This window comes from Portunus trituberculatus, chromosome 38, assembly GCF_017591435.1.
Source record: "Portunus trituberculatus isolate SZX2019 chromosome 38, ASM1759143v1, whole genome shotgun sequence".
NCBI classification, from domain to species: domain Eukaryota; kingdom Metazoa; phylum Arthropoda; class Malacostraca; order Decapoda; family Portunidae; genus Portunus; species Portunus trituberculatus.
Window position 1 is genome coordinate 1687428 of NC_059292.1, and position 24017 is coordinate 1711444.

Here is a 24017-nt window from a genome sequence, read left to right on the forward strand (position 1 = left end):
CTTGGCTGGACATCGTCTTCACCATGCTGTCTCCAATAATTCTGATGGGCACCTTCTTTTTCCTCATTTTCATGGTGTGCTGCTGTCTTGGTCCTTCTTCTTGTCTGCTGGGCTGGGGTCCCATAACGTCCTCTTCAGTCTGGCTGCTCTTCACTTCCTTGGAGTTCTCTTCGGTCTGAATACTTTTCTCGGTCTTCTCACTAGAATCTTCTGTCTGTACAATCTTCTCCTCTTTCTGGCACCGGTAGCTCCTCCACATGTTTCTGGGGACCTCCTTGCAGGGATCACAGAAGTACATGAGGTTGTCGTTGACCAGTGCCTTGGTGTTGGACTTGAATCCAACACAAGCCATATGATACCAGACCTCACATCCTTCACACGCCACTGCACTCACCCTGACAGTCAGGGCTTCACCACACACGCCACAGTCGCATACAGGCATCTTGTACACACAAGATATCCACACAGGGTAGCAGCAAGCACAAAAAAAAATCACAAAAAAGGTCTGAGCGTTTCAGGGCGCATTTTCACTCAGCGCGTCAGGTGAGTGTAAGAGAAGCTTGATCTTGATCTTGATCTTGATTCTGCAGGTGTCCCAGGATATCTTCTGAGGCAGTCCTTACTATTGGCAGCTCCTGGTGTATTCAAAAGCCTGTCGGCTTGCGTGATACAGCGGGGCTTTCAAACTCGTGATAAATTACCTGGATGAAACTTCATTAAAGCGAGTTTGGTGTTCGTTTAACGAGCAGATGGTAGTAAGATGCAAAATGTATTAGACTAAGAGGTGAACGCACTTCGGCATTATTGGAACCGCTGACGTCACCATGTGTATTGTTTACGTCTAGTGTTGTGGTGGTGTGTTCACGTGTGGCAGATTTTATCAGCAATTGTGTACTTTTCACGGGCTTTGTATTACGATATTAATAGTTAAATGGGTAAAGCAAGAGTGTGCGCTGTATTTAAATGTACACCTGGTAAGGACAGCAACCTAAGATACCATAAATTCCCATCTAATGATAACCTTGCTAGACAGTGGATCCATAAGTGTTTCCGTTCAGACCATATTAATATTAAGTATGCTGTGGTTTGTGAACAACATTTTAGTTCAGCCCAGATTGAACGAAATCTGAAGTACGAGCTTTTAAATTTGCCAGTTCCACGAACTGTGAGAAATTTAAAACAGGATGCAATTCCTGATCAGAATCTACCATCACGAGGACACAGATGCCAGGGAATCAGCCATCCACCAGCATTTAAAGGTAAGAAACTGTGTATTTTGTAAGTTTGTAGTAAATAAGTGGTGGTGGTGGTAATATTGGGTTCCAGTAAAGTAAGTGGTGGTGGTTCTAGTCTAATACATCTTGGTTCTAGTGAAGAATGTGGTATGATAGTGGTTCTAGTAAAGTAAGTGCTATGTGCTATGCTTGTGAAACGATCACAGTAGATGCTGATGAAGCTAATACTAAGTTGGAGGTGCAAATATTGTAAGTATGTGGTGGTAGTTTAAATTAAAACATATGGTAGAGGTGGTGGCATATCCCCATATTTTCTTGCAAATCACTAAGAAACGTAGAATACAGTTAGTGGCATTATATCTACTAAACTTAGTAACCAAGATGCTAAAAAATAACAACTCAAATAAAAGAAATATGCTGAACACCTATATTCCACAATTAAAATCTGTCCTAGTTGGTTGACATGCTGACGTCACAATTCTGAGTTTTAAAAGCCTCCCACGTTACGTCAATGATTTCAAGACTGAAGTGCGTTCACCTCTTAGTCTAATACATCTTGGTAAGATGAAACCTTCGTTGTAGCGAAATTTCGTTGTGTGAACCTTTGTTAAACGGGGTTGCCTATATATATATATATATATATATATATATATATATATATATATATATATATATATATATATATATATATATATATATATATATATATATATATATATATATATATATATATATATATATATATATATATATAGGTCTCGGTTTACGTCAGAGTTACGTTCCTGAAAAATGATGTAAGTCGATTTTGTACATAACTCGAGTTTCCGTATATTTCAAAGCATATTATCGAGTTTTCAACCAATCATTGTTTATGGTCAGGCCTATCCGAAGATAGGAAATAATGAGCGCTGAGCTTGTTCCGTAGGGTAACGTCTGGCTATCTCGTCAGAGACTGCAGCAGATCAAACAGTGAAACAGTGAAACACACACACAAAAAAATATATTTACATCTAGTTATGAAGATGCTATTAAGTTGAGATTATAGCATCATGCCAGTTAGCAAGAAAATAGATTTTATTATAAAACTTTTGGTTAGAAACCATAGATCTTAATTTGGCTAAAAATTGACGCTAGAGGAAAACAGTTTGTTCCATCTGGCTGAAGATGACGGAAAGAATTGACAGAACAGTAAAAAACCAACGGAAATCGTTGAAGACGATGGAAAAAGTGTTATTGTGATGCCGCCTAAGTGTTGTGCTGCCTAGCGAGATCAAGGGATTGCTCATGCGGTAGGTTTGAGTATGCTTGGGGGCAGCTCCGGATAGTGGCGGATACGCGGGCAATTGCTGTATATATATATATATATATATATATATATATATATATATATATATATATATATATATATATATATATATATATATATATATCCTCATATATATATATACATCCTCATTATACGTTCCTGAAAACCTTACCGCATATTGAATTTACCGTATACCGAACCCATTATAAAATGTAATAATAGAATGTGTTCCAGCATGTCAAAAGCCACCCCTACAGAAATGAAAATACATGAAAATAATCATTAAAAAAAAAAAAAAGTAAAGTACTGCACAAAAGAAATAAACAAAATATTTTTATTTATCGTTCAATTGCCATGTATTCTATCAGATGATGTCCTTCCCGAGGCTAAGGGACAGTAGGGATTTCAGCCCTTACTCTTCCGCTGAGTGGGCAGACAAGGATAAGATGTCATCGTCTGCACTGTTGGAAGCAGATGCAGAAGGGCCAGCTGTAGCAGGGTCGGCACTTTTCAATGATTTGAAGAAAGAGGATACTGAGGAAGGGCCAGCTGTAGCAGGGTTGGCAGGTGTGACAGGGACGACATGTCTGACTGGCTTGAAGAACGAGTAGATGGAGGACTTTAGTTTTTCTTGTTTTTTCATGATAGATATCTTGATAAATCTTGACACTTTTCTCTACATCATGAACCACTTTGCTACTCCTGACAGAATTTGGGTCACATTCCTTCAGAGTTTTCAGAGCTTTTTTGATACCACCAAGACATCCTCTAACAGTTTTGATGTCCAGGCCACGCACAGGATCTTCTTCCTCGTTTCCCTCTTTTCCTGCCTTCTGTGATCACACCAATGTCATCTTCAGTGAAGCCTGGGAAGTCATGTGCGCATTCTGGCCATACTTTATTCCATGCCAAGTTCATGGTAGACGTCTTCACTTCGTCCCAAGATGACTTGATGTTATTCAAGGCGTGCTTGTTGTTATACGACTTCCAACATTCACTGACAGTGGGCTTGCCAGGCTCATTTGTGCCCTTTATCAGTTCCTGCATGATTTGCCACTGGTAGTAGGCTTTTAATGTTTGCCATGATTATTACGAATATATTTGTGCTTACAATAGACCCTTTAATATTCCATTTATTCATCTACAGTAAAAGTCCTTAAATCCGGAAATCCCTATAATCCAGAAAATTTTAAAGGCTGAGTTAAATATGTAAAAAGTAAGAAATAATAGTAATAAATATATAATAATAATAGTCGAAACCGAACATGTCTTCACCGACACCGAATGCACTGATTCAACATCCCGCCAACCGCTGTCCACCATTGCGTTCTGCCACATGGGATCACGTCTCGTCTGTCACCATCACAAAGTCGATCACATGTGTGCCAAACTACTGTTATCATGGCTTCAGCAAACTCTCTTGGCCTCCAGACAAAGACAGTGAAAAAGTTTTTTTTTTTTTTTTTTTTTTTCGGTAAGGCCTATAGCGCCTGTAGGCACACTTGAAGAGTGTATGGGAAGCGCTGTTCGGCTTCCACCCATTAGTGGCGCAGGCAATTTTTATTTATAGTGGTACCCATATTCGGGTCCATATCACCACCCAAGCTCGTCTTGAGTGTAACCACCTAGAACCTGGGTATCATGGTGACATGTAGGTAACTTTAAACCACTCAACAAATGGCAAAGGGCCGTACCAAGAGTCGCGAAGGCCAAGGCACGGACCTTCCCTTCGACCAGCAAGGCAAAGCCTTCGCCCTTACCTTCAATCCGTACCAAGAGTCGCCGTGGAAGGTAGGGCCGCGAGAGGTCTGCCGCTAGCTTGAGTTGGTAACAGTTGTTTCGGTATTGGTATGACTGTAATCCGGATTTGAGCTCCACGAACGACAACAAAGCCACAGTGCGCGCTACAAGAATGGAAGGAAGAAGCTGTGACCGGGCCTCGCCACTCACGCACGAACAGAGAATAATGATTCTCAATCTTGTAAAAGAGAATAAAGACTTGCAAGACCGCTCAACAAACCCAGCTAGCCTTCACAAGAAAAAAAATTTGCTTGGGAGGCAATCACCAAGTCATTTAATGCCATTAACATTTTTTTAATATTAAGATATTTATAGCTAAATAAAAATTCAAGATTTTAGTATCAGCTGGTGTTTAGAGAGAAACTGACAATGTGAAAAAGAGGCAGGCTCAGGTAGTGAGCAACAAGCCCACATGTGATCAAAGTTATTGAATATCTGTGTACTCAAGCATTCCCTATTGAAAACCTGGCTTGATACACACTTAAATAATTTTTCTTCTTTTCAAGTTTTGTATATGTATAGCAGTTCTGAATGTTTATTGTTGTTGCTCAATTTCACTATGTATTTATAACAGGTTTATTCAACAACTTTACAGACTGCAGTGTCTTCATAATTTCCAGAATTCTTAACTTTCTTTTTTTTTTCTGTATCCTTCCATTATCCCTAAAGTGGTAATTTATCATGTGTTCGGAAATCACTGTCTTACAAAATCCATATTCAGAAGCAGTGGTAGTTCATTACAAGAGTTGAGAAATTTGTATTCTTTGGGATCTGCTAGACCACAATTTGTATGCATATCCTTAAAAATTCCATAGTTAACACATAAGTATAGTCAATCATGAATTACATTAATCATGGCCTGAAATGGTTTGGATACAGGACTATACATCTTGAGAACTACAATACTGTCAGTATACCTATACTTAAATCCTTGCACATCACACCCAACTCAGTGAAAAGTTATCTATTGACTTGGCTTTAACATTATTGCACTCAATGCTTATGTCACTCACTGTCTTTGTTGAGAGAGAGAGAGAGAGAGAGAGAGAGAGAGAGAGAGAGAGAGAGAGAGAGAGTTTGATAAGAAGTCCTGGGTTAATGTGAAGTGGGGTACTTGTGAAATTCTCTGTCTACATCCCTACATACATCTTTGTGGTTTTGTTTTAAACCTGCTTATACAGGCTAGTATTTACCTTGTGAGTGGCTTTTCTTTGCATACTTTGACTGCCTTCTGTCTGTTGGCAGTTCACCTGTCACTTCCTATTCTCCATTAACCCATGCACATATTTGGTCTTTAATAGGTTTGGATGATGAGCTCACTAAAGAAAATATTTATTACCATGAAATAAACAGTGTAACTTTCCTGACAAACGAAAATAAGCTTCATAAAAAAGCTAGGTGGCGAGCTTTCTGGATCCACTGCGTTCTTCCACCTCGCGATTTTAAGGCGATCCTTCACTATTATAAAAAGAATAGTAACTTAAGTGGAAACATAACTATCGGTTTTCCGAGATTGAAAATATTACTTGATGTTGATTTTAGTTCATACTATTCGTTGGTCACTCCAGCTTACGAAAATTATAAAATATTTCTTCGAAGGTCACGTGGAAGACACGGGGGCACCCATGCCTTCCCTTCAACCTTCTCTCTGCTCTTCGTTCCAATAATGACAGCGACTCTTGGTACCACATTACCTTCCCTTCTACCCTCGACCTTAAACCTTCGTGACTCTTGGTACGGGCCAAAGTGTTTTAAGGCTGTACGTGGTGGGATTCGAACCTACGCGTGGACATCTGCCCGATCCCACGCTCACCGCCTTATCCACTACGCCACTGCCTCCCTAACCATAAGTATTGTGGACTGTATACATATTATGTGGGGTACAGTACAGTACAATCACTCAAACTTCTCAGTATATGTGGATGGTGGAATAGCCTACGTAAAATAGTGAAATCACCTACACAAATACAAGTTAACAAGAAGGAAAAGAGCAATCATCACATATGGGCCGCCATAATGGCTGGAAAGGCCGATGCCACTCTCCCCATAGTCTGGCAAATCTAAAAAAAAAAAGCCTACCTAAATCTTGTGTGGTGTGGTGAGGAAGTACACAGTGGACTGGTGGTTATAGCAATCCCTGTAAGATGTTATGACAGTACTACAAAGAGATATACCAAGTTGGGGTTAGTTTAGTGGGTTTACATAGTACCCTCAAGATTTTAATCTTACTTTCAGCCTTACTATCTTACAATCCAGAAAATCCTAGAATCCGGAATGCCTGAACCCCCATGACTTCCGGATTTCAAGACTTTACTGTAATTAGTAATGCATGTAAGTAATATGTAATGCAGTTAAAAAAAAGGGGGAGGGGAAGAGATAATAGGCTCCAAGGGTGGTCAAGTTGAAGTCAGTACTGTGAGTGTTGGGGAGGTGTGGCGTGGATGAAGTTGCCACCCCTGTTCCCCTGCGCTGGGCCCTCTCCGATGACATGAGCAGATACTGTATCTGTGAATTTTTCTTACCGTATGTAGTAATTTCCAAATACAGGTTGAACCTCCTTAATCCGGTATTCTTTCATCCGGCAACACCTGTAATCCGACAAAATTTTTGTTTGCCAGAATTTTTGAATTGGCCGGAGTAATTTGCCAAACCGCTGCTAGGACGCGGCAGCGCTGTACTGTATTTTGGAGCCCGGGCATTCTGGGTCAAATTTTGATCAGTACCATGCCACTCATTGCAAGCAGTACCCCCCCAGGGGCATAAACATTTTTTCTGTAATATTTGGCCTTAAACATGGCTTCCCAGCGACCAGGAAGTGATAGTGTTGTGTGTGAACCAAAGAAAAAGCACAAACATATGACAATATCAGTGCAACAGAAAGTGGATCTATTGAGGAAGCTACATAAAGGTGTTTCAGTGCGGACCCTATGCCAACAGTATAACATTGGCTCATCAACCGTCTATGATATAAAAAAAGCAGAAGAATCAACTTCTCAAGTTTTACAGTGAGTGTGAGAGCAAGAAGAACATGGAGGTTCATAGAACACTTAAGGAGGGTAAAAGCAGTGATTTAGACAGTGATCTCATACAGTGGATTAAGCTTCAGCAAGCTGGTCCCTGTGTCCGGCAAGATGATAATGGCACAGGTAAAAATTTTCCATGCTGAACTTAATTTACAACAACATGTTTCTCTATATACTTTTGCATATATATTTTCATGTGCAACTATCATATATCAAAACAATGTTGCAGCTACACTTGTATAATATAGAGGATGTTTTGGGGACCACCTATAGTTCGGAATTTTCCATGGTCCGGCAAGTCTAAGGTCCGGTGGTTGCCAGATTTGGGAGGTTCAACCTGTACCATAACTGTGAATTTACCGGATAAAGAATTACCATATAATGAGGACTTACTTTATATATATATATATATATATATATATATATATATATATATATATATATATATATATATATATATATATAATATGCAGGCAACCCCCGTTTAATGAAATTTCGTGTTTTTGGAATGTAACCCCTTCGTTAAACGGGATTTGCCTGTATATGCATATGACATCCACAAACACATTGCATCAGTGGATCTTTTGAATTTTCTCATCCAGTACACCAGTACCATACCGATATCATTCACACACTTTGTCTCATTAATTCATGGAGAAGTAATATAGTTTTGAGGACATTCCAGTAGAGGCATAGCACAGCTGACCACAAACATCAGTAGCAGTTCATATATAAATAGAGAGATAAGATGTATATCCTTTTCCTTCTTTCTCTTCTTTAACTGAATGATGTGTAAAGAAATGTTAACATGTGTTAGATGACAATGAACTAATCACTGTTTGTAACATGTTTCAGACTGAGGAAATTAATGTGCTTGCTCCAGGCAACATTTTTGAGAAATCAGCTGTTTTTTCTCCCAACACATCAGGATATTTGCAGTGCCATGGTGAGAATAAGAATGGATCTCATAATGAATCATTTCTCCTCAAAATGTCTGGTAAGCATATTTTACTTACATTCTATTTACACACACACACACACACACACACACACACACACACACACACACACACACACACACACACACACACACACACACACACACACACACACACACACACACACACACACACACACACACACACACACACTTGATCATAACAGGTTTAAGAGAGGAAACTAACAGGAATTGGCAAGATAGGAGGGATAAGGAAAATGGCAGGATAAAGTTTTTACTGAATAAGATCTCCGAGGAGGACGAATGCCTATATGCTGAAGTAGAGGAAAGTGTGAGACTAGGAGGTTATGAAGAAGGCAAGAGTAGACCATTAAAATTGAAATCAAAGTCTCAGGTTGCAGCCGAGGCCTTACTGAGTAGGGCCTGGAAACTTAAAGACTACGAGGAAACTAAAACAATTTACTTAAGAAGAAATATGACACAGGAGGAAAGAATGAAAATGAGAGAGCTTGTAACTGAAGTGAGCGAGAAGAATGAGGAAAGAACCGAGGAGGAAAAGACCAAGTTTTTTTAGAGGATGAGAAATGGGAGGCTGAAGAAGTGGTGGATAAAACAGACGGAATAGACAGTACACAGACTGAAACATGGAAGAAAGAGATTAGGAATGGAATTCAAGTGACATACAGTAAAACCTCGCTTGACGAATGTCTCGAGGGACGAACAATTCAGGAGACGACCAAAAAATTTGTCAATATATCGACCCAGGGGACGAATGATATTTCGGGGGGGACGAACGTGGTTAAACGGCTCGCCAGCAGGCGAGCCGTTTGTGTGTGATAGCCAACCCGGCTATCACACAACAACAAAACAAAGCATAAGCACAAAAGAAAATAGAAACAGGAACATACGAAAAATATTACATAACATAATCTCCGTGCCACCACGATTTTCTCCTGTTTTTCCTGGGCATGGTGATGTTACCAGCACGCTCTACTGTAGCTTCCTCGGCGTTATCCTCGCTGCTCTGGTGGCTCTCAGCATTGCTGTCATCATCATCCTGGCCATGTCCAGGTACTGCAGATTGTGGCACATCCATCGCAGCTGTTTCCTCGCTCGTCTGGCAAGGAACACCGCCCTACTGCCCACTCCTTTCATACTGAGCATCACCTCCGAGGATCAAAGGAACTTCTTGGCCATGTACCTTTAACTTCCCTTCTTGGAAATTCAAACTTGCTCCCACATGCGTGAGGAAGTCAATCCCCAGCAGGCAAGGGTCTTCCAAAGGCAGAGATGAAGACTGGCAATCTTTCCATGTTTCCCATGCCGAAGTTCACTATAACGGGGCCCCACATAGTGGCACTGACTTGTGACGCTACACAGCTGTTGTGTAGCTCTGGCACGCTGCGCACATCCAAAGTCCTCTCTCATGACTGTCTTCTCGGATCTTGTCTGTCTTCCCTCCCCATCCTCCTCTCCTTCATTCCATCATGCCATCAACGTCCAGTCTCTCAAGTAAATAACCTTTTCTTTTTTATTAATTTTATTATCATTTTGATAGCATTTAGGTAAGTAAAACAATTTAGGCTTTCTATAATTATTTCGTTCATGTCATGCATACATTAAAGGTCTATTTTGAATTGGTTTTATGGAATTTTTTTTTTGGTCTGGAACGGATTAATGGTATTTCAATACATTCTTATGGGAAAAATTTATTCAGGGGACGAACAAATCGGGTGACGAACAGGATTTAGGAACGAATTATGGTCGTGAGCTGAGGTTTTACTATACACGAATATAGATGGATTTCTGTCTAAAAGGCTAGAATGTATGGATTACCTAAGAAACAGTGAACCGGACATAATGTGTGTGGTGGAAACAAAGTTAAGGTCTGAAATAAAGCTAGATTGGTTTGATGTAAAACACTACAAAGTATGGAGAAATGATAGAAAGAATAAAGGAAGTGGTGGTATAATGGTTTTTACTGAAAAAGATCTGATAGTGAAGGAGGTGAACTTTAGTAAGGGAAATGAGGAAGTGACAAGTATGCTTATAACAGATGGTAAGAGGGACATTAATATTATAACAGTATACATACCACCCAGAACCAGTGCTTGGAATTATGAACAGTATCAAGAGGTGATGAGAAATACTTTAGACTGAATAAAACAGGAACTCACCAGAAAGGATATAGTGATGATAGTCAGGGACTTTAACTGTAAGGAAATAGTGTGGGAAGACTACAAAGTGGTGAATGGTGGTGAGTGGGCGGAGGAATTGTTAAACGTAGCAACAAATAACTTGATGACACAGTGGGTGAGATCACCAACAAGGTGCAGGGGACAGGATGTTTCAGTGAGGTTGGATTTAGTATTCACCAGGGGCATCTCCCTAAAAGAGGAAATTGAACATGAATGGTCCTTGGGGAGAAGTGACCATGATGTCCTAAGATTTGAGCTGGATACAGAATTAAGCATGGAAAAGAGTGTGGAGTATAAGGAGGAAAAATTTAATTATGTCAGGGAAAATTACAACCATATAAGAGAGTTCTTTAATGAAATTGACTGGTCTGTGGTGTACCAGGAAGTGGATATGCAATTGAAATATGATAAATTTATGAATTTATATAACTGTGCTGTGCAAGAAGTTTGTGCCATATCACAGAATGAGGACTTTAAATAATAAGCAGTGGTTTAATGGAAATTGTGAAGAAGCAAAAAAGAACAAAGAAAAGGCATGGAAGAAACTTAAGAAAAACAGTGAAGTATTATCAAGAGAAGTCTACAAAACAGCAAGGAATAAATATGTTGAAGTAAGGAGAACAGCACTTTTGCAAAGTGTTTACAAAGGAGGACTATTTTATAGGAGAAGGGCCAACGGAGATAAAGCAAATGCAGTACATCATGGTTACTGAAGAAGATGTAAGGAAAATTATAAGCAATTTGGATATTGATAATAAATCAATGGGGCCTGATGGCATATCTGGAAGGTTGCTAAAAGAATGTAAGGATCAATTGTTGAACCCTGTATTTTGATATTGTGGAAACATCCATACGAACAGGAATAGTCCCGAAAGAGTGGAAAAGAGCTGACATTGTGCCTATATATAAAAATGGTAGTAGAATGGAACTGCTAAATTATAGACCAGTATCGTTGACTAGTATATTGTGCAAGGTATGTGAAGAAATAATTAAAGCTAAGTGGAGTTAGTATCTAGAAAGTGAAAACATTCTGAGTGAAAGGCAGTTTGGTTTCTGAAAAGGAAGATCGTGCGTATCCAATTTATTATGTTTTTATTCAAGAGTGACTGACATACTACAACATAGAGAGGGACGGGTGGATGTTATTTACCTGGACTTGAGAAAGGCCTTTGATAAAGTGCCACACAATAGACTGATGTGGAAACTAAAGAAAATTGGAGGAGTAAGTGATAAACTAGCAAAATGGATGAAAAATTACTTAGTGGGAAGAGAAATGCGAACAGTGGTAAAGGGAAGGAAGTCCGAGTGGAAAAAGGTAACCAGTGGAGTTCCACAAGGGTCAGTGCTTGGTCCCATCATGTTTTTGATTTATGTTAATGAAATGAATACGTTTGCGTACGATACCAAAATTATGCGGAGAGTAAAGAATGTGGAAAATTGTAACAAGCTACAGGAAGATCTTGACAAAATATATGACTGGAGTAAAGAGTGGCAGATGGAATTCAATATAAACAAGAGCCATGTTATGAAAATGGGAAGAAGTAGATACAGACCAAACAGGGATTACAGGCTGGGTGGTGAGAAGATTGAAGAGACCAATGAGGAGAAAGACTTAGGAGTAACTGTGCAAAACACTCTGTCACCGGAGAAACACATTAACAAGATATTTTGGAAAACATATAACATGCTTCAAAATATTGGCCTTGCATTCCACTACCTAGATGAAGGAATGATGAAGAAGATATTATGCACCTTAATAAGACCCCAGCTAGAATATGCAGCTTGCATCTGGTCACCGCATATGAAGAAAAATGTGAAGAAGGTAGAAAGGGTACAGAGGCTGGCAACATGGATGGTACCAGGACTCAGGGAGTTAGACTATGAGGAAAGACTGAGGAAGCTGGGGCTGACCACACTAGAAGGGAGAAGAACAAGAGGAGACATGATAACTATGTATAAATTGGTGAACAAGATTGACATACTGGACAGAGAATTGATAAAGGTGACCACAAGTAATTACCTCCGAGGACATGGAAAAAAACTAATAAAGGACATCTGTCTAAATGACATGAGAAAGTACAGTTTCCCGCATCGTAGTATTGATAAGTGGAATAAACTGAGCAGTGATGTCGTTGATGCGGTGTGTGTCAATCAGATGAAAGAGAGATATGACAAGAGTACTCCGGACAAGGAGACAGGACACAGAGAGCTTAGCTCGGGCCCTGTAATGCACAAATAGCTAAATACAAATAGGTAAATACACACACAGATTGGAACAAAATACATATTCCAAGTGGGTGACATAGAAGAAAAGTAGACCACATTCCTGTATATTTACTTTGAAAAGTGAAAGAATGGGCACATAAGAGGAGAACAAGGAATTCATTAAAAGTGGATTGTTATAATGAGATGTGCCGCATTTATACTACAAAGGGAAGAAGCACAGAGTAAGTGTAGGAAGAATAAGAGACTTGTTGGCCAATTATATGAGAAACAGGAGGGAATTCATCAAAGTACACAGATTTGCAGAAGAATTATGGAAAGAATTGTGAATGAATATAAAAGATCAACCAAAACTGTTTTATAGACACAAAAGATTGTAACAATTAAAAAAAACACAGCAATCTTTCAAACTCAAAGTCCTCTCGTGACTTCTGGCATCTAGCCAAAAACATTTCCAATGACTTTACTTCACCTTTCCCTCCTTTATTTCATCCTGATGGCACCACTGCCATCTCTTCTGTCTCTTAAGCTGAACTCTTCTCTCAAACCTTTGCTCACAACTCCACTTTGGATGATTCTGGGCTTCTCCCTCCCTCCCCTCCTCCCTCTGACTCATGTCTTCAGTCAAAATTCTTCATAACGATGTTTTCCATGCCCTCGCTGGTCAAAACCCTTGGAAGGCTTATAGACCTGATGAGTGCCCTCCTATTGTATTTAAAAACTGTGCTTCCATGTTTGTACCTTGCCTGGCCAAACTCTATCAACTATGTCTTTTGACTTCTACCTTTCCTTCTTGGTGGAAGTTTGCCTATGTTCAGCCTGTTCCTAAAAAGGGTGACTGTTTTAATAGCTCAAACTACTGTCCTATAGCTTTAATCTCTTGCTTGTCTAAAGTTTTTAATCTATCCTGAATAGGAAGATTCTTAAACATCTGCCACTCCACAACCTGCTATCTGATCAGCAGTATGGCTTCCATCAAGGTCGCTCTACTGGTGATCTACTGGCTTTCCTTACTGAGTCTTCATCATCCTCTTTTAGCGATTTTGGTGAAACTGTTGCTGTCACGTTAGACATATCAAAAGCTTTCAATAGAGTCTGGCACAAGGTTTTGATTTCCAAACAGCCCTCCTATGGTTTCTATCCTTCTCTGCAACTTTATCTTAACCCTTTCACTACGGTGACACCTATGTGGGCGTCATGAAGCCCCAGTAGCAAATACGGTGACGCCTACATAGACGTCATATTCCTCTTCTGAGCTTTCTTCACTTCAGTTGTCCCGTATAGTGTGTTGGATACCAACTACACACGCCGTATGCTGTCCTTGAAATCCTAGTGCTCCTCCCACCATCCTTGTCTCCACCAATCACAAAAGATAAGCTACATGCATCCCGCCTTGTGTCTAAAATTACCCAATGGCATAGACTGTTCCCATCTCTCTCTCTCTCTCTCTCTCTCTCTCTCTCTCTCTCTCTCTCTCTCTCTCTCTCTCTCTCTCTCTCTCTCTCTCTCTCTCTCTCTCTCTCTCTCTCTCTCTCTCTCTCTCTCTCTCTCTCTCTCTCTCTCTCTCTCTCTCTCTCTCTCTCTCTCTCTCTCTCTCTCTCTCTCTCTCTCTCTCTCTCTCTCTCTCTCTCTCTCTTTCTGAGAGAAGTGTCCACTTTCCTCTTCGAAGGTGACATAGTGACTAAAAAATAGCAGCATAATACACAAAGACGACAAGTATGACAAGCTTGCACAAGTTTCCCATCGGCAGTGCACTACCACCCGTATATCATACAGGCGGGCTTTTTAACATCCGGCGCGAAGGGGTTAAGTTTCCTTTCTGACCGTTTTATTGCTGTTGTGGTAGATGGCCACTGTTCTTCTAAATCTATTAATTGTGGTGTTCCTCATGGTTGTGCCCTGTCACCCACTCTCTATTATCCGTTAATGATCTTCTTAATTAAACTTCTTGCCCTATCCACTCCTATGCTGATGATGCCAACCTTCATCTTTCCACATCCTTTTAGAGACGACTATGCTTTCAGGAAGTCAACAGATCACACAGGGATGCAACAGAACACTTGACTACTGATCTTACTAAGATTTCCGATTAGGGCAGAGAAAATTTAATAGTTTTCAGTGCCTCAAAAAACTAAATTCCTCCATCTATCAGCTTGACACAACCTTCCAGACAACTATCCCCTCTTTTTCAATGACACTCAACTATCTCCCTCTTCCACACTGAATATCCTCTGCCTGTCCTTTACTCTTAACTGGAAACTTCACATCTCATCTCTTGCTAAAACAGCTTCTATGAAGTTAGGCGTTTTGAGGCATCTCTACCAGTTTTTCTCACCCCTCCAACTGCTAACTCTGTACAAGGGCCTTATCCACCCCTGTATGGAGTACTCTTCGCATGTTTGGTGGGGTTCCACTCACACAGTTTTATTAGATAGGGTGGAATCAAAAGCTTTTCATCCCATCAACTCCCCTCTTCTGACTGACTATCTTCAGCCTTTTTTTCACTGCCAAAATGTTGCATCTCTTTCTACTTTTATCACTATTTTCATGCTAACTGTTCTAATGATTTTGCTAACATGCATACCTCCCATCCTCCTGTGGCCTCGCTACACAAGGCTTACTTCTTCCTCTCATCTCTATTGTGTCCAACCCTAATGCAAGAGTTAACCAGTACTCTCAATCATTCATACCTTTCTCTGATAAACTCTGGAATTCCCTATGTGCTTCTGTTTTTCCATCTTCCTACCACTTGACTTTTTTTTAAGAGGGAGGTATCAAGACATTTTATCCTTAATTTTGGCAAATTCTTTACTTTTCTTTTAGGGAACTAGCACTCAAGTGGGCCTTTTTTTTTCTTTCTTTTTTTTTGCTGACTTCTCTTGTGCATAAAAAAAAAAAAATTAAGTTCAGCAACAAGTGTAGCATTAAGAGTGTATTGAATAAGTTAGTTCAGCGATTAAGTGAGATTTTATGGCAAACAAAAGTGAGTGAAAAACATGAAACAAAATAGACTCCTATCTCCTCCGCTCACCTCCACCACCCTCCACCTCTACCAGCATCTTCCACTATCTCAAGTCATCTGATCTCCCAGATGAATATATTTTATAAAATCACTTTATTGATTTATATTCCCTTTTGTTCTGTTTTATTATGTTTTTATTCAATATTTGTTATTCATAAATACATTTTGTCTTACCTAAAAATACTTAAAAAGAGAAAAAGAGAAAACCTTTTTTTGGTGGCTGGAAAGGATTAACGACATTTCTATTAATCTCGTGTGTGTGTGTGTATATATATATATATATATATATATATATATATATATATATATATATATATATATATATATATATATATATAAATTGTATATATACTATTATTATCTGATTGTCTTCATGATTTTGCAGATATTGCTGGTATCTTTGTTCTGCGTTATTATGGAGCGGATGGGAAATTTAAAGATATTAACCATGAGGAAACCATCACTGTTGTGAAAAACGATAATTTCACCTTGATGTGTGGTGGTGCTAAGTATGATTACAAGATGGTTGAGGTCAATTCTAGTCAACCGACAGGTGAGTGTTCCACATGAACAGTCTCTCTCTCTCTCTCTCTCTCTCTCTCTCTCTCTCTCTCTCTCTCTCTCTCTCTCTCTCTCTCTCTCTCTCTCTCTCTCTCTCTCTCTCTCTCTCTCTCTCTCTCTCTCTCTCTCTCTCTCTCTCTCTCTCTCTCTCTCTCTCTCTCTCTCTAAGGAATGACAGTGACATACAAGTGAGACTGAAGTTTAGTAGAATAAAAAAACATTGCTTGAGACTTTAAAACCAGAACATAGTGTGTGAATGTGATGGGAAAGAGAAAAAGGTTTTTTTAATCCCTGGAAAAGCCATGCACAATGTGTGGCATGGTAAGGACACACTAATGGGGTGTGTGAAGCTATCACTTTTACATGAACTTTGTTTAATTGAAGTATTGGATATGCTCACTGTATTACCCATTGCGGTAGAACCTTGGTTGATGGATGAATTTTAAAAGATAGATAAACTAAAATAGGAAGTAAGAAAAAGGAAACATGAGATGGGCATACAAGAGAAATGTGTGAGACTATCTTAAGATAAAGGAATAAAATGGAATGAAAGATTAGATTTGCAGAGAGAGAGAGAGAGAGAAATAAGGTCCTAAGGAATACCCAAAGTGTGTAAAATAGAATAAAGTAAACAAAAGCAGAGTCACAACTGGTGTTAATCTCACAGCAAAGCATGCAGTGTGTGATATATAGGAAAGGATGAAACAGCAGATCACACAGTATTGGAGATTAAGAAGCTGCGAATCTTATGTGACCATCTTTCAATTGAATTATCAGGCATACTTTCGTAGTCTGCTTCTGAAGTCTACCCTGCCTCCCAAAATATATGTAAATAGATGAAAATAATGCAGTGCCAGCATACAGTAATATCGTCATAAGACTCACCTGTTATGATTATGAAAAATTATCATCCTCAATTGATTTCAGGTTTAATAATTATGAGAACCAATAATATTAATGTTTTTCTTTGTTTGCCAGGTTCCAATATTCAGTTTCAAAGCAATGATTCAGAATTCTCATGGCGGAAAGAGAAAGAAGTTAGAAAGGCAACAGAGTCTCTCACAGGACGTTATGACTGCTATGCTCATCCTCACGAAGACAAGTCCCCAGATGTCAAGAGTTTCAACATCGCTGTAGTCCGTGAGTCATGTTATGGAATTATCTAATTTTATGCCTCAGTTAACATAACTGTGTGTGTGTATGTATATATTGGAAGGTTAGGAATTTGGCCCTGATTCTAAAAGCATGTGCATGGAAGTGTATGACAACTTTTGTATCCTTTTACCTCATGGATGTGACTCAAAAGTACTTAGATACCTTCTCTCCAGGGCCAATAGTTTCAGCTCTAAAGCTAATTCAGTCATGTTTTCCCCTGTTTTTCCTCTGCTTGAAGGGATGTTTGGGAATTTGTCTTTTCTTGTCACGAGTAGCAAGAGTCAAGAGTTTAACTTGTTGGGCTTTAGTAGTTTTCAGACATTGTGTTCCTAGATTTAAATTAGAAGTAACACTCTCCCACCTATACTTTGGAATCAGGCACATTTTATATATTAGCAAAATAGTTTTAAGGTAAAAACGTTTTTTTGTTAATATATTTACCCATATGTAATTACATAAAGAAAGATTCCCTTCTTCCCTCCCCCTCTTGTGTCAGTCAGTAGTGGCAAAAATTAAATGAGGCTGGCCAGTGCCCATCTCTAATTGGTTACCTTGCACATGTACACTGTGGCGGAGAAATTTTCCGTTCTCTCAGTGGGGAGGTGATTCATGGAAATGATCTCTAAAGAGCTGCAGGTTTTTCATTGTGCTGGGAATTTACGTCTATGTATTTACATCCTGATTTCCACTTTTGAGCACAATTCTGCACTAAACTATCTATATTTCTTATTGATATTCTTTTATGTTTAAGCAGTATAGCTTTATAGTTCAAATGGGAAGTGCTTTCTTATGTTTAGTCGTCCAGCATCAATGTTTGATTTGGGAGCCTTCAAACTTGTAAATTTCTTATGCAGCGGAAGAGCGAGTGGTCTTTGAGGAGGAAACAAATATGAAGGACCAAATAGAGGTGGTGAAGGATGATGAGCCTTTCAGCCTGAAGTGTCTAGTCAGAGGCAGTCCACAACCAACCATCCGGTGGCTGAAGGTGGGTTGTCATAATGTTTGGTATTTTTTGAAATTATAGCGACAGCATGCTTCGTCCCCAAACTCTCAGCAACATGTTGCAGCCCATTTATGCATTAGGCTTGAAGCTACCATGTTAGACTATGACTTGGAAGCACACTGAACCTCACATTAGAGACAATTCTCTTTAGAATATCACACTTTAGCAGAGACTTAACCCGTACAGCATCAGCAGATCTGAGACTTTGTGATTTTATCAGTGCTGGCCACATCAGGGATGTGGAGACATGATAACCATGTATAAATTGGTGAACAAGATTGACATACTGGACAGAGAATTGATAAAGGTGACCACAAGTAATCATCTCCGAGGACATGGAAAAAAGCTAATAAAAGACATCTGTCTAAATGTCGTGAGAAAATACAGTTTCCCGCATCGTAGCATTGATAAGTGGAATAAACTGAGCAGTGATGTCGTTGACACGGTGTGTGTCAATCAGATGAAAGAGAGATATGACAGGAATGGACAAGGAGACAGGACATAGAGAGCTTAGCTCGGGCCCTGTGATACACAAATAGGTAATTACACGTCAGAGTTACGTTCCTGAAACATGACGTAAGTTGATTTTGTACGTAACTCGAGTTTCCGTACATTTCAAAGCATATTATCGAGTTTTCGACCAATCATTGTTTATGGTCATTCAGGTAAGTAAAAGGTTATATTGTTATATTATTTACAACTATGTAGGAATATGAAACACAAGCTTGTTTTTGTTGTTGAGTAGGGCCGCGAACGCGAAGGACTGCAGGTTGCCGAGAGGGGTGGATGCCTGAGGCCGCCAGGAGGGTGGGCAGGTCGAATGTTGTGATGCCCAGGGCGGACAGCTGGGAGCGTAGTGCAGTCTGGTGGGAGTAGAAGCGTGGGCAGCGGAGCAGGAAATGCAATAGGAAAGGGCAATAGGGATCAGCAGACAGGCGCAGACAGTGCAAGTGAGCTGCGAATGTCATGTGGCCCAGGCGAAGGCTCAGGAGTTGTTATTGTTGTGATGATGGGTGCGCGAGCCCTCAAGGTTGTCAACCTCCCCGTTGTCATGATAACAGGCTTCCCATTTTCTTCTTCCCTCCCCCACACACAGCTTCTGCCTCACTCGCTCACTCATTCCATTTTCCTTTTCTTAGCATCACTGCTGTCACTAAGGAGTTTTCTCTTTGGTGCCATTGAGCAAGATACTAAGAACTTGAGTCAGTAAATGCAGAAGTAGGATAACACTCTTGCCAGGGGCGACAGTGTGGTGGAACTGAGGCAGGGTGTTATTGTATTCAAGCGTGAGGTGGGCGGTGTGGCGGGTAACCACTAGTGACGCCTGGCGGCCAACAATAACAATAAATCCCACACTTTACTATTTATAAATTAAAAATTTTTTTTAATCTTAAATTGCCTTATAATGGACTGACGTAACTATGAGTTTGACGTAACTCGAGACCGATATAACCCGGGACCTTACTGTATATATATATTATACAGTGATACTCCTCTTAACGAACAGGATAGGGGATGTCAAAGCTGTTCGTAGAGCGAAAATTCATTAAGCAGATGTAATTTTCCCATAGGAAATAATGGAAATAGGGGGGGATGTGTTCTGGGCTGGTTCCCAACATACCACATGGGCTAAAAATAAATTATATATACGTTTGGCGGCACATTGGGCCACCAGTGTACCACTACTTTATGATGTCTTATGAGTCATTGGAAGTTAGAGGAGCTATGTACAAATTCTCTCACATTCTCTCATTTATGTTCACAAAACATTTCTATTAGCTTTTTACAAACCTTGCCCTCAAGAAAGAATTGTATTGTAATGCATAAAGTGAAATCTTACGTGGAATACCAAAAAATAAAGCAGAGATGACATGAACCACAGACGAAACAGGAGACTCACGGCGACTCGGCCGCTTCTTCTTCTTCTTGTTACCCGAAACTACCGCGTTTGGTCCCTCACCCAGCAAATTCAAACCCAGAAAATTCGCTAAAACGGATGTGGTTGTACGTTATGTGGATTTTTGGTATAACTTTATATAGTACGTTTAACGAACGTTCGTTAAGCAGAGTATTACTGTATATACACTTAACCCTCAGCTATCGCGCCTAATTGGGGCCGAAATAGCCAGGTATGGTATGGTATAGGGAGGTATGGTGTGGATGACATCATCATCCGTGCTCCCACGCGCTGGGCCCTCTCGGATGACACGAGTGGATACCGTATCTGTGAATTTCTCTTACTGTATATCAAATCGAGGGTAGTAATTTCCAAATACCGTAACTGTTAATTTACTGTATAAAGAACTACCATATAATGAGGATTTACAGTGTGTATATATATATATATATATATATATATATATATATATATATATATATATATATATATATATATCAAGGTAAAAGATACAGAAAATGTGGATTCCATAGGATTGTCCTGGTATAGTTGAAGAAGAAACACTGGGGGCCAGTTCCCTGTGTTTATTGTGAGATACAAAGGCTTACTGAAGCTTGGAGGCTTGGTAGCGAGCGGCCATGATGAGGCTAGAGAAGTTGCGCGCGGCTGGGGTGAGACTTGTAGTCGGTAGCGGCCAGATGAAACTTGGTAGCAAGCGTGATGATGAAGAATTACAGTCTAGACAACTGGAGTCTGACAGTGTTGAGGTAGACTGGCTGTGCAGGACAGGATAACCAGTCAGACAAAGAGGCAAGAGAGATGCCTGGCAGAACGTGAATCTATCTCCAAGCTGTGTTAGAGACACTGAGACAGACTGAAGTGCGGCGCATGGGGTAGTGCGTAACAATACACGGCCACAGTACATAGGGTAGCCATTACATTACCGCGCATAAAAGTAATACCTATCATAGGATGTGATCAAAATTTTTACGAGTTTCTTAAAGGTACAAAGATTTAGAATCACACTTTTAGAACAGTGATGTCTTAATGGAAATTGCTGTAAAGTCATACCTCATACCTGATAAATTTTCACCTTCCCTTTGCCCATAGTAGTATATATAGTGGTGGTTAACTGTTTTGCCAAAAAAGGAAATATATAGTTATATTTGGTTTGATCAACACAGGATAACAAGGAACTCACCAATGAGTCAGGGCTGTTTGATGAGAAGGCAATGAAATTCAGCTCTAACTACATGGAACTGAATTTTAGCCATGTGGGCACAAAACACACAGGAGTGTACACCTGCATTGCTAACAATCGCTTGAATGAAGTGAGAGGGTCCCTTACTCTGCAAAAAGCACGTGAGTTCAGATGACAAGCTCTCTTTACTTCCTTATCACTAAATGAACTTTGCTTCTGAACTGAAATTTAAGTTGCAACACATTAAGATTTTTGCACCAGATTTCAGAACTAAAAGTAAGTACTAGTTCAGTCAAATCTGTTTTAGTAGTAATATCTTTTTAACATTATCTAAAACGGTTTAGAGCTACTGTTAGCAGTTATCAAGCCAAAATTCTTTTCTACCTTTTTTCTGATCTAGTAGAACCAATACTCTACACTCAGTAGATAAATTCTTGGACACAGTAATTTACTTCACCATTTACTGTAATGTCATAGTCATGATTGAGTGAAGAACCATCCGCTTTGTTATCATAAAAAGTTCCAGTAATTCATGTAAGTTTCTTTAAAATAATTTTTCTCTCCACACCCACAATTACTTTGAAAAGTTGAGTGTTGATGACGGAAATTTTGTTCACAGCTCCAGGTTTGAACCAGACTGGCAGGCTGATTCTGGCTATATCCGTAGTGGGCTTAGCCATCTTTGGTATTATTATTGGATTTCTCATACATCGAGTGAGGAAAGAGCAGGAGATAAATAACCCCTATAGAATGCGTGCAAAAGAATTCTTTGAAAATGGCAATGTTGGATCGCTGAATCTCACCTCTACAGCTGACAAGCAAGCGGAGATGTTGCCTTATGATAAGAAGAAGTGGGAGGTACCCCTTGCAAACATCACCTTTGGTAGGACACATTTCTTTTAAGTTATTAGATTTTTTTGGCATAATGGCATTTTGGGCTGTGTCAGCTATCTAAATACAGGAAATACTACATTGCAGTTTTTAGTATTACTTAACATTTGTTGTGTCTCCAAATAACTATATACTTTTTCCTGTTTACAGACTGCTTATCTTTCCTGGATCTTTTTCTTCTTGTGATGTACATAGTGGCCTTGTTTTTGTCATTTTTCAGTCTATTTTGAATGTTCATATTGATCTCACTCAAACATCCCTTCAATCTTAACTCCACTAAAGGAAGTAGTTCATCTTCTTCTGCTATGATATATATTTTCCAAGTATTTCCTCCCATCTTTGTGTGTGTGATGTGTGTAGTGTCAATTTGAATCATGGTTGCTAATTTGGCTCACCAGGAAGGCAGCTGGGCTCGGGTGCCTTTGGGCGAGTAATAAAGGCAACAGTAACAGGTCTGCAGGGCCCAGCCACCACCACTGTTGCCATCAAGACATGTAAAAATGATGTCGATGCTGCACAAAAGGCTATTATTTCGGAGCTCAAGATAATGATGCATCTTGGAGCTCATCTCAACATAGTCAATCTGCTGGGAGCCAACACAGAGCATCTTTTAGGAGGTAGGTTTTTTGTTTAATTTTTGCTATTATTATTGTATAAGAGTAGACATTGGTTTGGGAAAGTAAAAAGTATCTTTGATGAAGGGAGGACCGATTATTTTGCAATACAGTAACCTCTGCATAATTCAGACTATTTGGGAAAGCCTAATCTGAGTTATCCAAAAATCTGAGGTACCCAAGAAATTGTTTTTCACATTTTGTACGTTTCTTACCATTAACAGTTGATATGACCTGTGTAATGCATTACATTTTATATACATGGTGCAGGCACACACATGTGGCATGCGCACACACACACGCCATCGTGCCAACCAGACGCATCTGAGCAGCTCGCAGAGAAAAACCACAACAGGAGTTGGAGACATAGGGGGGGCATAGGTTCTCCTGTCTCCAAATTAAATAAGTGTTGGATCGTATATACGGAAAGAATAACGAGAGAATGATGGAACAGAGTAGTGCTGGTAGACATGTGGCAGAATCAAAATATACGCCATCATGTGAAAACCAACAGTACATTGAAACTTCTGTTGGTCTAAGGAAACTAACATGATATTATTGACAGGGATTTTTCTGGATTCAGGGACAAATGAGGTAATATGAGAAGGTTAATCAACATAGAAAAAGAATTAAGGTATATGAAGGATGTGATGTCGAGTCTAAAGACCATGTCACACGATGCGTCTTTTGTCGCAGGGTGTCTGGGTGGGTCTTGGTGGGTAATTCAAATTTGCGCACCTTTTCCCCATCATGCGGTCCACAACGACTCATTGTCCTGATGCACGCCACGGCCGGCCAGTGTGGAATGGGTGATACCTGACATCCACTCACCACTCACCCGAGACAATGCCATGCCCACGCACAACTGCTCTTTTGGACCTGGACCAGTGGGTGAAGGAGTCAACAAGGTATAGGGAGGAAGAAGAACCA

The 24017-nt window shown here is 39.8% G+C and overlaps 1 protein-coding gene across 3 annotated transcripts in view; it reads left to right on the top strand.

Annotated features, from left to right (window-relative positions):
• The window catches only part of LOC123515233 (vascular endothelial growth factor receptor 1-like), a 124845-nt gene that overhangs the window by 51503 nt on the left and 49325 nt on the right, over positions 1-24017 (top strand). For all 3 annotated transcript variants that reach the window (XR_006677838.1, XM_045273796.1, XM_045273797.1), the window contains 7 exons: positions 8220-8361; positions 16151-16318; positions 17305-17466; positions 18336-18466; positions 21566-21743; positions 22202-22465; positions 22872-23090. Coding sequence is in view for 2 of the 3 variants with exons in the window: in XM_045273796.1 (XP_045129731.1) it covers positions 8220-8361; positions 16151-16318; positions 17305-17466; positions 18336-18466; positions 21566-21743; positions 22202-22465; positions 22872-23090 (1264 nt within the window). In the remaining variant the exon portion in view is untranslated. The remainder of the gene's footprint in view (positions 1-8219; positions 8362-16150; positions 16319-17304; positions 17467-18335; positions 18467-21565; positions 21744-22201; positions 22466-22871; positions 23091-24017) is intronic.